General features: G+C 39.2%; 6 protein-coding genes and 3 non-coding genes across 15 annotated transcripts; 8 read left to right on the top strand and 1 right to left on the bottom strand.

The window, feature by feature from the left end:
- Positions 1-804: 804 nt before the first annotated feature.
- LOC106402496 (protein transport protein yos1) lies at positions 805-1,833 on the top strand. Of its 6 annotated transcripts, none has more exons than XM_013843245.3 (3): positions 807-970; positions 1,141-1,202; positions 1,489-1,833. In XM_013843245.3, exon 3 carries the CDS (start codon positions 1,499-1,501, stop codon positions 1,733-1,735), a length of 237 nt encoding a protein of 78 aa, XP_013698699.1. In that variant the 5' UTR covers positions 807-970; positions 1,141-1,202; positions 1,489-1,498; the 3' UTR covers positions 1,736-1,833. The 6 variants fall into 6 exon arrangements, with proteins under 6 accessions (XP_013698704.1, XP_013698699.1, XP_013698703.1 ...); XM_013843249.3 differs by having other exon boundaries at positions 829-974; XM_013843248.3 differs by having other exon boundaries at positions 849-974; positions 1,137-1,202.
- LOC106402495 (heme-binding-like protein At3g10130, chloroplastic) lies at positions 1,803-2,696 on the bottom strand. The gene has a single exon (XM_013843244.3). The coding sequence runs from the start codon at positions 2,694-2,696 to the stop codon at positions 1,932-1,934; it is 765 nt and encodes a 254-aa protein (XP_013698698.1). The 3' UTR covers positions 1,803-1,931.
- A 521-nt stretch (positions 2,697-3,217) lies between these two features.
- On the top strand, positions 3,218-3,314 carry LOC125586794. The gene has a single exon (XR_007323322.1). It is a non-coding gene; the product is annotated as a small nucleolar RNA snoR26 (small nucleolar RNA).
- Positions 3,315-3,382: 68 nt separating this feature from the next.
- LOC125586796 lies at positions 3,383-3,478 on the top strand. The gene has a single exon (XR_007323324.1). It is a non-coding gene; the product is annotated as a small nucleolar RNA snoR27 (small nucleolar RNA).
- Positions 3,479-3,523: 45 nt separating this feature from the next.
- LOC125586799 lies at positions 3,524-3,620 on the top strand. The gene has a single exon (XR_007323327.1). It is a non-coding gene; the product is annotated as a small nucleolar RNA snoR27 (small nucleolar RNA).
- Positions 3,621-3,805: 185 nt separating this feature from the next.
- Positions 3,806-6,953, top strand: LOC106403131. The gene is made up of 7 exons (XM_013843976.3): positions 3,806-4,659; positions 4,732-4,999; positions 5,417-5,578; positions 5,650-6,271; positions 6,345-6,451; positions 6,544-6,603; positions 6,698-6,953. The coding sequence occupies exons 1-7, from the start codon at positions 4,486-4,488 to the stop codon at positions 6,727-6,729; spliced, it is 1,425 nt and encodes a 474-aa protein (XP_013699430.1). The 5' UTR covers positions 3,806-4,485; the 3' UTR covers positions 6,730-6,953.
- Positions 6,954-7,163: 210 nt separating this feature from the next.
- Positions 7,164-8,658, top strand: LOC106405129 (type III polyketide synthase A). Its single transcript, XM_013845727.3, has 2 exons — positions 7,164-7,426; positions 7,572-8,658. Exons 1-2 carry the CDS (start codon positions 7,231-7,233, stop codon positions 8,555-8,557), a joined length of 1,182 nt encoding a protein of 393 aa, XP_013701181.1. The 5' UTR covers positions 7,164-7,230; the 3' UTR covers positions 8,558-8,658.
- Positions 8,659-8,858: 200 nt separating this feature from the next.
- LOC106405126 (zinc finger protein ZAT9-like) lies at positions 8,859-10,272 on the top strand. The gene has a single exon (XM_048755119.1). It carries the CDS (start codon positions 9,324-9,326, stop codon positions 10,038-10,040), a length of 717 nt encoding a protein of 238 aa, XP_048611076.1. The 5' UTR covers positions 8,859-9,323; the 3' UTR covers positions 10,041-10,272.
- Positions 10,273-10,480: 208 nt separating this feature from the next.
- LOC106402410 (pentatricopeptide repeat-containing protein At1g02060, chloroplastic) lies at positions 10,481-13,498 on the top strand. 2 transcript variants are annotated; one of them, XM_048755118.1, is made up of 4 exons: positions 10,481-10,710; positions 10,792-12,858; positions 12,953-13,042; positions 13,140-13,498. In XM_048755118.1, the coding sequence occupies exons 1-2, from the start codon at positions 10,661-10,663 to the stop codon at positions 12,776-12,778; spliced, it is 2,037 nt and encodes a 678-aa protein (XP_048611075.1). In that variant the 5' UTR covers positions 10,481-10,660; the 3' UTR covers positions 12,779-12,858; positions 12,953-13,042; positions 13,140-13,498. The 2 variants fall into 2 exon arrangements, with proteins under 2 accessions (XP_048611075.1, XP_013698586.2); XM_013843132.2 differs by having other exon boundaries at positions 10,483-10,710; positions 13,133-13,498.
- Positions 13,499-15,073: the final 1,575 nt, after the last annotated feature.

The raw sequence follows: 15,073 nt of genomic DNA, 5'->3' as shown, positions 1-15,073 counted from the left end.
ATTCCAACCTGAGTACTGCAAGGCAAAGCCAGCGAAGATAATCGAGAGTCAAAAGTCATCCCCATTCCGAGCATCAGTGATCGTAAGATGGTCAAATCCGGAGTTACTCAATTGAAAGCACTCGGCTTCAACCCACTCCCCAAAGCTCTTCCTTTTCCTCAGCAGGAAAGTCGCTCCACGTCGAGTAAAAAGCTCAACACTTCGTCGATGCTTACAGGTAACAGGAAGAGCCACTCCGTAACGCGATTTGAGAGAAATCTCGCGAGTTGAACAACAAGAGAAACGCCGTAGATGCAGCGGAGTCAGATTAAACTTGCGACACGAGTTCGATTTCAATTGTTGTTCCGGTTTGTAGAGCGAGAGAGAAACCATGGAGGCCATTTTTCTCTTCTCTCTCGAGAGAGAGAGGCGAGAAAGAGTTGGAGGCAAAACACGGCGTTTAGCTTTAGATCCGAGTTTGACCCGACTGGGATTGGGTGGATCGGATACTTTAGGTTGGATCATGTAGTTAAGTGATTTCATTAAGGCCATTGGAGTCTTTCCCCACGTTTTCTAATTAAAAAGAAATAAATAATAAGTAATAGTTTAATAAAGGGAGAAATGAGAATTTTTTAAGAGTGACATGGGCATATTGAGTTAAGCTCCTTTTGGGAAAAAATGTTTAATAAACAATGAAAAAAAAAAAAAAAGAAGACAGATTCTCTTATCAGAGCCAGGTTTCGATCCTGGGACCTGTGGGTTATGGGCCCACCACGCTTCCGCTGCGCCACTCTGATGTTGCTGATAGATTCTGTATTTCTATTTTAGAAATACTACGACAGAGATTGTTGGTTAAATGAGGTCATGACCCGAACATTTTGTAGTCGGGTAACAAAACCGGTTCATATTAGTGATCAACTGATCATCTTCGTCTCTTGAACAAGCTCTCTCTAACCCTTTTAACCCCGATTCGTTTCGATTCGACTCAGCTGTAAGTTAGTATCTCTCCTCCTTCTTCATATGAATCTCTCTTCCGTCGGATTTGTGACGGAAAAGCAATCAATCAGTCAACTTTTCTTAGAAACCTTTTGATCTTCTTAGAATGAAATTAGTTTCTTGCATGAGATTTGATTGATTAATTGAATCTGTATCATAAGGTAGTTAGGCCAAAGGATTCTAACCAGGCTTGGAGCTACTACAAGTCAAGTTTCCTCCTTTACTTGGTTGGTGTTCGTTTATTCATGTCTTTTTTTTCTTAACTTAGAATCAAGATTTTGCTGCCTTAATACTTAAACACTCATATAGTGCAAGTGGATTCATTTCCATTATTACATCAACTGTATCTTATATGTTTCCCCACCCTTAAGTCATATGATTCATCTCGGTTTCTCACTGAGAAATCATTGGTTCTGGATATTAACTTGATTACAAGTTAGATTCATTACGATTGATAGTTAGATAAAACTGTATCTACGCATGGTTCTTGATCCTTTGGTGTGTGTTTCACAGAGAAATCATCATGGGGTTCTGGACACTGATGGAAGGGTTGCTGCTATTCGCAAACGCACTTGCTATCCTCAACGAAGACCGTTTCTTAGCTCCCAAAGGATGGACACTCGCGGAGCTACACCAAACCGGCAAAAGAAACTCCCTCAAAGGCCAAATCGTCGGTCTCATCCACGCCTGCCAGTACATGAGGCTCCCCCTCATGCTCTTCAACTTAATTGTCATCGTCTTTAAACTCTTCTCCGGTTAAAAAATATCATATTCAAATACACTAGTTGATCCTTGTCTGAACAAACACTTTGTTGTTGATTCATCCATGTTCGTTCAATAGAAATTTTAAAATCAAAAGCTAGCATTGGTATACATTATTGTTCTGTTGTTTCTTTTACCACAAACACAGTGTAAAAAAAAAAAAAAACAAGTTTTTCAGACAAAAGCTAGTTCTTTCATTCAACAGGGATCATGACTTCGTTGGTCCTGAAAGGAGGCAACGTCCACGGAGGATTATACCTAGCGAGCACGAACTCTCCAACGATCTTAAACCCATCTCTCTCGAGAACACTCGTCAGCTTCTTCACCTTCTCGCTCACCACACCCTCTCCCGCAGTCCCACTGAACGTGACCACACCGTACTTCCTCCCTCCTTCCTCCCTTATCACCACCCTCTCGTCCGTCGGACGCGGCGCATCCTCCGCCCTCTTGTACATCTCCGGCAACAGAAACTGCATCGTCACCGTCTTCTTCTTCCTCTCCCCTCCTCCTACTTCCTTCGTCACAACCGGTGACGTCATAGCAATCTTCTCTCCTTCCTTAGTAATCACCGGTGACGTCATGGCAATCTTCTCCCCTTCCTTGGTGATCACCGGCGACGTCATGGCGATCTTCTCACCTTCCGTCGCGACCACCGGCGACGCCATGGCGATCTTCTGGTTCTCCGGTTTGCCGAAGACGCCTATGTACTTAGCCAAGACTTGAAAGCCTCCGTCTTTATCGCCTTTGAACTCGGAAGGATCGTAAGTGACCTCCGCGGAAACCGCCGGCGGATATTCCCGGACCTCGTAGCCGTCGCCGGATTTGGCGACGGTGTATTTGGGAGTCTCCACGACGATCTTACCGAACACCATTCCCATTATGTAAGTCTTGCCGAAGACGTTTCCCATTGTGCTTCTGTTTATTATTAGTTTGGTTTTCGTTTTTGCTATGGTCTGCATTTGAATAAGGTAATGTTATATTTCGCGTATATTATATAGTCGATGAAACTTAACATCGTATTTTTGGATATTAGTGGAAATATCAAGGAAACTTGTAATTAAACGACTTTGCTTTTATGACTAAAGATTACAGAAGCTTTGACCCGTTTCTGGTTTCTGTGTGGTTACAGAGGATTGCTTCTTTCTAGTGGAGCTTCTGATTCCACGACGATGATGATGTTTTTCTGTTTACACTTTTGCTCGGTGGTTTGGAAAACGGCACGTATGTTTTGGAGATTGGGAAGTGAAAACGGCACGTAGTTGGTGGTTGAGAGGTTAGTCTGTCTTTTCCTTGGTTTGGATTAAGATAACCGCGTTACCAAACAGCCGGTTAGGGTTTTGTTATGTTTTTTTTTTCGGTGCCTTTGTATAAATACTTCTCCAACCCATTACTTCAGAAAAAATATGTTCGGCGATTTGATTGATTTTTTTTTAGCTCGTTTTGTTTAAATCTTAGGTGTTGTTATTGGCTTTATTAGAGAGGAGCATCAGTGATGAATTCCATGAAAAAAATTGTTATCCTTGCACTTTGATTGCTAGTGAAGATAAAATTGGGGTTTTCGATTTCTGAGATTGCTCCTCTCTCTCTTCTTTCTCTTCTTGTTTTGCGAGTTTGATTGATTCTTGAATTTGGTATTGGTGTAATGATTGGATCAATGATTTTAGTTAATTAAACTGCGTTATCTATCTACAATTCTCCTTCAAGGAGTTTGAAGAAAACCATTAAAAATCTGAGATCCAGTCTTTATATTTTGCTTTATGATGAACTTGTATTGTTTGATGTTAGAATCAGATCGATGATGTTATTATAAAACTGCGTTATCTATCTTAAAGATCTCCGAAATAGGAGTTGCAGATTACTAAACAGAATCGCTGAGATCTGATTTAACTTCGATGTAATTTGTCCAGTGTTGTCTAAAAATCCAATGTTAGAAATTGCCTATACTTCTGAAAGACGAACCGTACATATGAACGTTAGTATTATTTGATTGTAAAAAAGTATTGAACTGAAATGACCTGTGCCGCGTTAGATTTCAACTTGATGAATTCGGGAAATAAAATTCTAATAACCTAACATACTTCAGTTTGTTGTGTACACACAAACTATTGACGATTCACTTAAGTAGACCGATCAAAATTGAACAGAACCTGTGATATACGAGAAATGCATATTATTCAGCCTTTATAAACATAAAAGCTATTGTGATCATAACCTATCTTTGAAACACAAAAAGTTAGCTATATCCGGTTTAGGAGATGCAGCAAAATAAAATATAGTAACTAATATGCTCACAAACAAACCCCCAAACTCTTGAATGTTGAAATCAAATTACCAGAAAAGAGCAGAAGATGTAGCAGAGAAAATCTCATAATTGGCACACCCTATTGAAAGACCCAAGAGAGAACCGCAATAACTCAAGCCCAACTACAACACGTTAAACCTGAAAACAGACAAAAATAGAAACGCAAAGGCCCAAAATAGTAAAACCCAAAATGTTTGAACCGAACGGTTCAGTTTTCCAATTTTGACCCTTACACAATTGGTTTTGCCGCCACAATAAGTAGTAGGCGCAAAATCTCTCCCGGCAAAAAAAAAAAAAAAAAAAAAAAAAAAAATCTCCCGCTCCTTTGTTTAACTTATTCTTCTAGAAAATCATATCTTCAAATCTATTCTAAGATTCTCCACTCCATTTTTCCCCTTTTCATCATCATTCTCTCTTCTCGAATCACTTCTATAGTTCAGTCTAAAATGGTGAGGACGACCAAATCCAAGAGCGCGGAGCGTGTAGGCAAGGGTAAAGTGACTCCTATGCAAGTCGCCTTCCTAGTGGATCGATACCTCTGCGACAACCGCTTCTTAGAGACCAGATCCGTCTTCAGATCCGAAGCCTCTTCTCTCATCTCCAAATCTCCTCTTCGCGAAGTAAATTATTTTAATTAATCTAATTATGTTTATTTTGTTCTTAAAGATTTTTTTTTTCCTTCGTTCGTTTAGGTTCCGTGCAGTTTGATACCACTGGATGATATCTTAAACGAATACATAAGCCTCAAGGAGCAGAAGGTCATTGTTGATCAAGAGAAAGCTAGACTCGATCAAGAGAAGTCTCGCGTTCAGAATCTGTTACAAGGGATGCAAGATGTCATGAACGTTTACAACTCCACCGCAGCATCAGCTCCTCCTCCTCCGGCGATTACTACTGCAGCAGCTCAGACGGCTATTCAAGTGGCTGCCTCTCCTTCTCAACCGATCGTCTCTCCCTTAGGTACTGAGTCTAATTTGGAACTGTCACTATGTTAGTTTGTGTTGACATTTGATTAATAGAGATTGAAGTTGCTTGAGCTAGATTGTTTAGTTATCATCCATTATGGTTTTTGCAATTTGTGTACTTAGATGCTCTTTTTCTTTCTTGTGCCAAAGATCACATACTTGAATGATTTGGATTATATGTAATCAGGGCCGACCCTGAGGTTTTGGGGCTATAGACGGTTTAAGAAGAATTTCAATAACTTGGAGGTCCAAATTTTTTTTAATACAAATTTAGGGGTCTATTTATATATAAAAAAAAATTCAAAAAAATTTGGGGACAAATGTTTCATCGGGCTTGTAATATATCATGATCTTGATTGGTGCAGCTTAAACTTTTTTCTAATGGAACTAATGTTAAGTTCTTTAATTCCAGGCGGCGCAGTGCATATCACACCTAATCTTATGTCAGCATCATTGCCAGGAAACAAGAGAGTTGGAAACTTCACAGCACCTTCCAGCCTGAGTCTTTCTGTAACCAGAAAGCGAAAGAGTCCTGAGGTTTCTCTAGGAGATGCTCCTTCTGCTCCTAACAAAGGTCTACATTTTTGATGTTGATACCTTTTGTTAAGTCTACATTGGCCCTTAAATGGTGTTTTCTTTTTATAGGGATGAAAAAGGTTCCACGAGCTTCTGCCAAGGCCACTAACTACTTGACGTTTCAACCGTCACCTAACACTCAAGCGCCAGTGAATAATTGTAACAGTGTAGCTAATGACTCGTCTGATCTTACATCAACTGTGGCAAAGCGTTTGTGTTACGGACCATCAGACATGTCACCTCCAACCAATTCAACTGGTCCGAAGACACCACAAAAGCAGTTATCTCCTCAGCAAGAAGTCACTCCTCCTACAAACTGCACAATCCTCACCAAGGAGAGAATCACAGTCAGTCCTCACAAGCAGATTGGTTCCTACACGGTGGAAAGGAGCCGTATTGTTTCTTCCTTTTCGCCGGCTAAGTCGAGTAAGAGAGATCATGTGAAAGGAAGGCTCAACTTCGATGATGACGATGAAGAAGCCACAATGCACTCAGACGCACCTGCTTCTGGAGATTTGGTTTCGTCTTCTTATTCATCAGGCTCTGGCTCTGAAGAAGCAGAAGTTGATTTGTTTGATATTGATTTTCTCAACGAAAACTTTCCATTCTCGGAGGTACTAGGCGATTTTGATCTTGGTGCAGACTCTTGCCTGCCACAACCCTCAGACTTTCACATGGAGACTGCTTCAGGGTAATATGATCTTCTCTTTAGCTTAATATCTATTCCAATCATCTGCTGTTACTAAACTTATTAGATAACACAGGTCATCTCCTGGATCAGTGAATGAGAATCTAGTGCCTGACCAGGTCGTGTCTGAGTATACTTCAACAGTAACAGAAATGATTCAAGAAAAAGACATGAACACACAAGGTGGGTTTAATTTCAGCCTTACACTTTATATTTTAGATTATAAAATTCTATAGCTGGTTTCACTGATATACTCTTAATGTTTCGATATGCAGGATCAGACTCCATGACTACTGTAAAGTCCATAACAAAATGCCTACGAATCTTAAGTCCTGGTAATTGCTCTTTCCCACTCATATGGTATATGATATATAACCGTACCGCATTTATCTTCATGTCTTAACTTTACAATGTTTCTTCTATCTTCAGCCAAGAGTGGCAGACCAAGAAGTCAAAACTGATGGATTCTGAGAAGCTTCAACATTAACTTAAAATGATGCAATCTTTCATTACTTTGGTTGGCTCCTAACTAGGTCTAAATTTAAATAGAATATAATTTCTAGATGCTATCTGTATTAGTCCAACTATATCTTCAGATTCTCACCGTTTTCAATGGCTTTCAATGTAAAGCAGAACCCTTTGATGATGTATTATGTCATATATTAACTAAGTTACGCTTCTGTTATTAAAAGATTCACACGGTCTGGCTTATAATACAAGTAATCAGTGTATGGGTCTTATGACTTCTTTTATCAACATTTCTAACCAACACAAGACCAAAGAATCACCAAACTCTTAATAAAATAAGCAGCACTCTCTTTTCATGATCCTAACTCATCAACACCAAACTCTCTCCAACAAAACTTTCAGCCATGCCTTTATAATCCTTCTCTTTAGTTGAATATTCTGCACCCACCACCTTTATTCTCAACAATCAACTGATTTTATTACCTGAAAGAGAGATGTCTAGCTCTGGAATGAATGGTGTTAAGAAGCAAATCACCACAAGGCGTGTGGCAAATCCAGGAAAGGCAACAGTGCTTGCTCTTGGCAAGGCCTTCCCAAGCCAAGTGGTTCCTCAGGAGCATCTAGTGGAGGGGTTTCTACGTGACACCAAATGTGATGACCCCTTTATCAAAGAGAAGCTAGAACACTTGTGTAAGCCTCTCACTCTCTTGATATTCTTTTTTTTTTTAAATACAAAACTCGTAATCCCCCAGGATCGAAACCACCTCATATAATATTAGTTTCGTCTCAGCCCTCATTTAAATATTCTTTCTTACACTAATATTTTTTGTTGTAGGCAAAACCACAACGGTGAAGACACGCTACACGGTGTTATCCCGAGAGATACTAGATAAGTACCCTGAGCTAACAACAGAAGGCTCACCAACAATCAAGCAAAGGCTAGAGATCGCCAACGAGGCGGTCGTGGAAATGGCACTTGAAGCAAGTTTGGGTTGCATCAAGGAATGGGGAAGACCAGTGGAAGACATCACTCACATCGTCTACGTTTCCTCAAGTGAGATCCGCTTACCCGGCGGTGACCTTTACCTCTCCGCCAAGCTAGGCTTAAAGAACGACGTGAACAGAGTGATGCTTTATTTTCTAGGCTGCTACGGAGGCGTAACAGGCCTCCGTGTCGCCAAAGACATAGCCGAGAACAACCCCGGAAGCCGTGTGCTCCTCACAACCTCTGAAACCACCATCCTCGGGTTCCGACCACCGAACAAAGCTCGCCCTTACGACCTGGTCGGGGCAGCTTTGTTCGGGGACGGTGCGGCTGCGGTGATCATAGGAGCAGACCCTTTACCCTCCGAATCTCCTTTCATGGAGCTTCACTACGCTGTTCAGCAGTTTGTGCCTGGGACACAGACCGTGATCGACGGGAGATTGACGGAGGAAGGGATTAACTTCAAGCTGGGACGAGACCTACCGCAGAAGATTGAAGAGAACATAGAAGAGTTCTGTAAGAAGCTGATGGGAAAAGCTGGTGATGATTCTATGGAGTTTAATGACATGTTTTGGACCGTTCATCCGGGAGGGCCTGCGATTCTGAACCGTCTTGAGACGAAACTGAAGCTGGGGAGAGAGAAGCTGGAGTGCAGCAGAAGGGCATTGGTAGATTATGGGAACGTGAGTAGTAATACTATATTGTATGTGATGGAGTATATGAGAGATGAGTTGAAGAAGAAAGGTGATGGTGCGCAAGAGTGGGGTCTTGGCTTAGCTTTTGGACCTGGAATCACCTTTGAAGGTCTTCTCCTCCGTAGCCTCGCATCTCCCTAATTTCGAATCTACCTCCTTGCAGAAAATAAAATAATATATATTATAAAATATTGTAATCAAATTTATTATAAGCCCATATAATCAATCCATAGTTTGTTGAATTTGATTTAACAGCAGCATGAAATGAGAATTGGTAAGAGAGAAAAAAAACACATCTCTAGCATATGACTTATCTACTTGGAATCACAAAACAAACAAACAAGAAGACACAACACACTTACTTTTAGACACACATCAAAAAGACATGAACTCGTCATGCATTGACTTGGTCATGTTCAGCAGTCACCAATGAGGACAACATGTCTCGGTCAACATATTACTACGTTGTATCATTATCATGAAACTTAATATGTTTACAGCCAGGGCCGTTTTGATAATTGATATAGTGTATTCATTAGCCCTTAAACGTGTTTTGTCACATTGCAGAAAAGAATATATATATAATATTGTAAAAATTATAAGCCCATATAAATTATAATCAATTCCTAGTTTGATGAATTTGATTTAACAGTAGCGTGAAATGAGCATTGTTTAAAAACACATGTCTCTAATTTGTAATAATAGTATTAATTATACTATGTAGCATATGACTAGGAAGGAATGTTTGGAACAAGTCAAAGCAGCACCAAGTGTCATTAGCGCAGTGACTCAACTACTTAGAACCACACAAACACCAAACCCATTATGTCCACTGAAAACAAGGGCTTGATCCACCTTTTTAACTCACTCACCAAACACTTACTTTAGACACGCACATCAAAAAGCTATGGACTCATCATACACTGATTTTGTCATGTTCAACAGTCAAGGACAACACGATGAGGGCAACATGTCACGTCTTCCATGGAAGAGGGTCAGAGACGAAGACGAAGAGCTTGCCAACTGTCTTGTGTTGCTGTCCAATTCAGGGAATGCTTACAACAACAACGAGCATGGACACATCAAAGATAAAAACGTGAAAAAACGAAAAACCGGACATGTTTTCCAATGCAAAGGTTGCAAGAAAGTGTTTGCGTCGCATCAGGCATTGGGTGGACACAGGGCAAGCCACAAGAAAGTGAAAGGTTGTTTTGCCTCTCAAGATAAAAAAGCGGAGGAGGAAGAAGAGGAAGAATACGAAGAAGAAGAAGAAGAGGAGGAGGAGGAGGAGGAGGACAAGCCTCACATCACCACCAGAAAGAGATCCAACGCTCACGAATGCACAATCTGCCATCGCGTATTCTCATCGGGACAAGCGTTAGGAGGTCACAAGAGATGTCATTGGTTAACACCTTCCACTAATTATCTTCGTATGAAGCCACTAAATGATTCTTCTACTCATCATCATCATTCTCAGCCGCTAGATCAACCATCTCTAGATCTCAGCTTAGCTTGCGTTGATCCGACGGTCATGACTATCGGGAGAGATGGTGGTGGCAACAATCACAATGCTACTACTTCATCTAATTCATGGCTAAAACTCGCTAGTGGTGACTGGTCTTAATGACTGATTGATTAATTAAGTTACCGATTACATATTCATATACTCGTATACAATTAAAGTGCATTAATTAATTTTTTTTAATGTTGTATGGATTTATATTATTAATCTACACTTTACGCCATTTACAGTACTAGCTTTCAAGAGTTTTTCCATGGATGGATAGAAATTTACAGGACATCTCAATAATATTAGAGCATCTCTAGTCATGGAATATTTTAAATGAAGATTTTAATAATAAAAAAATAACACTTCGGATGTATTTTAGTTTTTTACTTAAATTTTAAATTTTATTTAAATCTGATCAGTTAAAGAATGACACTATATATTGACTTGTGTGTATTTTTTCACATCAGTGATGCACATTGCTGTTTTGTGGATGTATAATAACCTTTCTTAGCAAAATGGAACTTGATTAGCGTTCTGAAAATTAATACGAAATATTGATTAGCCAAAAAGTATTATATTGAGCAAAAGATAAAAATAAAAGCTAATTAGTTAATTTCACAAATCCAACAGAACGGCGTCGTTTCACATCGTCTTCAACCTCACCACACTTTGGTCTAAATCAATCGACGATTTTTTCGCCTCTATTCTTCTCCGTCATTGTGCTTCCGTCAGCAATGGCTCGTGGTTCAGGACTCCATGCTTTGTTCGCCCCCAAGCCTCAACGGTAAATCTCTCTCTCTCTCTCCTTTCACCTTTCTCCACTCTCCACTCACTTCTACAAATCTAAAACTTCTCACCCTCACAGGACCGAATCAAAACTCGCCACGTCCCTCGCACGTGCCATCAACTCATCAGACCAAGTCGAGTCATCACTCTCATCTCTCCATCAACCCCTCTCCACAACCACCGTCCTCCAAACCCTCCGCCTCATCACCCTCCCTCCCCGCGCTCTCCGCTTCTTCGACTACCTCTCCACCACCAACGCCTTCTCTCACAACCCCCACTCCTTCTTCCTCATGCTCCACCTCCTCTCCCAATCCCGCAGCCTCAACGCCGCCCGCAACTTCCTCTTCTCGATCGAGAAACGCTCCAACGGCTCCGTCAAGCTCCACCCTCGCTTCTTCAACACCTTGATCAGATCCTACGCCGACGCCGGCCTCCTCCACGAGTCTCTCAACCTCTTCCACACCATGAAGAAGATGGGAGTCTCTCCTTCCCTCGTCACCTTCAACACTCTCCTCTCTATCCTCCTCAGACGCGGCAAAACCGGCATGGCGCTTGATCTCTTCCGCGAGATGCGCCGCACCTACGGCGTTAAACCGGATTGTTACACTTTTAACATCTTGATCAACGGGTTTTGCAAAAACTCTATGGTGGCCGAAGCCTTTAGAGTTTTTAAAGACATGGAGTGTGTTCCTGATCTTGTTACTTACAACACTATCATCAACGGGCTATGCAGAGCTGGCAAGGTTAATACAGCGCATAACGTGTTGAAAGGGATGGTTAAGAGAGGTGTGGTGGAGCCCAACGTAGTTAGTTACACCACTCTTGTGAGAGGGTATTGTATGAATCGTGAGGTTGATAAAGCATTGGATGTGTTTCGTGAGATTGATAAACCGAACGCTGTGAGTTTCAATACTCTGATCAAGGGACTCTCCGAGGCTCAGAGGTTTGATGAGATCAAGGAGGTTTTGAGAGCTAGCTCGTTTGCTCCTGATGCTTGCACTTTTAATGTTCTGATCAAAGCTCATTGCGACGGTGGAGATATGGATGCGGCGGTTAAGGTGTTTAAAGAGATGGCGCGTCCTGATTCAGCTTCGTTTAGTGTGTTGATTCGTGCTCTTTGCTTGAGACAGGAGTTTGATAGAGCGGAGAGGCTCTTCGACGAGTTGTATGACAAGGGAGTGTTGTTGGAGAAGGGTGGATCGAAGCCTCTAGCTGCGGCTTATAACCCGATGTTTGAGTACTTATGCGCCAACGGGAAGACGAGAAGAGCGGAGAGAGTTTTCAGGCAGCTGATGAAGATAGGAGTGCAGGATCCTCCGTCTTACGGGACTTTGATCATGGGACACTGCAGAGAAGGTGGTTTCAAAGGTGGTTACGAGCTGTTGGTTCTGATGCTGAGGAGGGAGTTTGTGCCTGATTTTGAAATCTATGAGTTACTTATTGATGGGCTGTTGAAGACTGGTGAAGCTCTTCTCGCTCATGATGTCTTGGAAAGAATGTTGAGGAGCTCTTATCTTCCCGTTGCAGCCACTTTCCATTGTGTACTTGGGGAGCTTGTTAAAGGAGGTTTTGCTAACGAGTGTTTTGACTTGGTAAGGATAATGTTGGAGAAAGGAATAAGACAGAGCATTGATCTTTCGACGGATGTTGTCAGGTTGCTGTTTAGCAGTGGTCAGAAGGATAAGGCGTTTTTGGTTGTTAGGTTGGTTTATGAGAACGGTTATGTGGTTAAGATGGAGGAGTTGATTGATTTCTTATGCGAGAATAGGAAACTAGTTGATTCCGCTCACAGGCTTGTGCTGTTTTGTCTGGAGAATAATCAGATGATAGATATCAGCAGATGCAACAGAGTCCTAGAAGGACTGTGTAAGGTTAAGAGACATTCTGAAGCGTTTAGTTTGTATAATGAATTGGTGGAAATAGGAAAACACCAGGAGCTTAGCTGCCATGTAGTTTTGAGAAATGCCTTAGAGGCTGCTGGTAAGTTGGAGGAAGTTAAGTTTGTGTCAAAGAGGATGGCTGTGTTAGATGATTGCTATGGACTAAAACAAGGGATATCATCTTAAACTTGAGCAATATGTACTAAAGAGTTTTGGCAGAGGCTCTGTGTGTTCCATTCAAGTACCAACTTGGAGACTGCTTCGGGGTATAATAGTCTTTTCGTTGTGCTTAATAACCATTTACAAAATATCCAGTTATCCGCTGCCATTTTACTTGTTAGATCCAATTCTGAAACACAGGTCATATCCTGGATCAATGACATGAGAATCTAGTGCCTGACCAGGTCCTGTCTGAGTATACTTCAACAGTTATAGACATGAACACACAAGGTGGGTATAGTTTCAGCCTTGACTTTATATTTTAGATTATTAAAGAAGCTACAGCTTTTGTTTTTCACTGATATACTCTTACTGTTTCAGTTTGCAGGATCCTGACTCCGTGAGTACTGAAGAGGAGAAGCATAAGCAACTATATCTTCATTCTCATAGTTTTCCATGGCTTTCAATGTTAAGGAGAACCATATGATGATGTATTATTGTCATAATATTCAAAGATTTATGTTTCTGTTATCAAAAGATTGACATGCTAATAATACCATAAATCAAGCATTAAGAGGGTGTCTCTTATGAATTATTTGCTTTGGTTGTTGAAGATCATGTAGATAAACGCCTCTCAGCGTTTCTGCATCAAATTTTGATTTTTATATTGTAAAAGTTTCATTTATAATCATAGTTTCAACATTTTGTAAGATAAAAGTTTTATTATTTTGGTGCCAGTTTATATGATTTTGACACATAATTAATAATTAAACTTATGGTTTCAACTCTAACCTAGAGATTTTTTCATGTGCATCAATTTGATTTTTCTATTATAAATGTTTTTACTTGGTTGTTGATTTATATGGTTTCAAGTTTGAGAAATAAATTAAAATTTATGATTTCAACAACTTTCATCTAGAGATGTTTTCATATGCATCAATTTTTTGATTTTTCTGTTGTAAAAGCTTCATTTATAATCAATGCTTCAAAATTTTTGAAGATAAAACATTTTTATTTTGGTGCTGGTTTATAGAATTTCATCATATGATTAGTTAATCAAATATATGATATGATTTCAACTCCAATCAAAAGATGTTTTCATATGTATCAATTTTTTTTTACTATAAAAGGTTTATTCATAATCAAAGATTCAACATTTTTGAAGATAAAAATATTTATTATGTTGTTGGTTATATGGTTTCAAGAGAATAATATGACACATTTGTGTTTGAAAAAGTATAATAATTTTTGTTTTAATGAGTAAAAGAACACATGTGTTATTTTTAACTATGATCTGCATTCTACAAATTTGGTGGATATATTTTTGGACAATATTGTTTCATATTATCAAAGATAATAGTGCATCGAATTGAAGACTATGCAAGTATGTTCTCTTTCTAAATTTTTATCGGTACTCATACATTTTCATTACTAACTTTCAACATTACCAGGGGCAATAGTAGCTTAAAGATTTTCTCTTTAAAACAAATAATTGAGAATGTAATTTTATTTTATAACAGAATTGTTGTATATGTTTTTTAATTATTACATGAATTTCTTTATTTGCAGAAAATTTATGTCTCAGTACTTAACGAGCCTAAATGAATACATGGAGATGTATCTGAACATGCTATGTTGTTGTGTGGCTTTGGGATAGACGATTTTTGGGATTTTCTATTGGGAATTCCAAGATTCCTATGGTTTATGAAGATTAGATTTTGGTTATGTTAGAATTATGAAAGCTATGAGAATATTAACTCAATTTGTTGAGATTAAAAAAGAACCAATAGTTAATAGAAAAAGAAAGAGAGAAGAGGATTTCATAAACCGTTAAGAGAAGAAGTTTCGAAGAATGATTCTCAAATATGAATTAAAGAGATTATTATCTCACGTATTCTCAATAGCAAGTATCCCAAATTTCATGTACAAACTTTGTCTTGAAACTAAAATTTTTGTTATGAGAAAACTTGATATTATTCCAAAGCTTTAGCTTTTGATAAGGTTAAAGCTCATATTGACAACTATTTTTATAAATTTTTATTTTTATGGTAATAGCTTAGTTATAATCAAACCTTCATTTTTTTAATGAAAAGTGTTTCCTAAATAACATGTTTGATACCCTTTTTCCTAGCTTGGTTTGAACAAAATGATTAGTAAGTTAAATTTATGATTTCAACTCCATTCTATAAATGTTTATATGCATCAATGTTATGATTTTTCTATGGTAAAAGCTTCATTTTTCTGATAAATTTTTCATTATCAAGATATATAAAGTTATCAGAAAATTACATAAACAAAATTTTGTATAAACATATTTATGCG

Source organism: Brassica napus, chromosome C4, assembly GCF_020379485.1.
Source record: "Brassica napus cultivar Da-Ae chromosome C4, Da-Ae, whole genome shotgun sequence".
Taxonomy (NCBI): Eukaryota; Viridiplantae; Streptophyta; class Magnoliopsida; order Brassicales; family Brassicaceae; genus Brassica; species Brassica napus.
The sequence above is the reverse complement of the archived record's forward strand: the minus strand, read 5'-3'. Positions and strand labels throughout refer to the sequence as shown.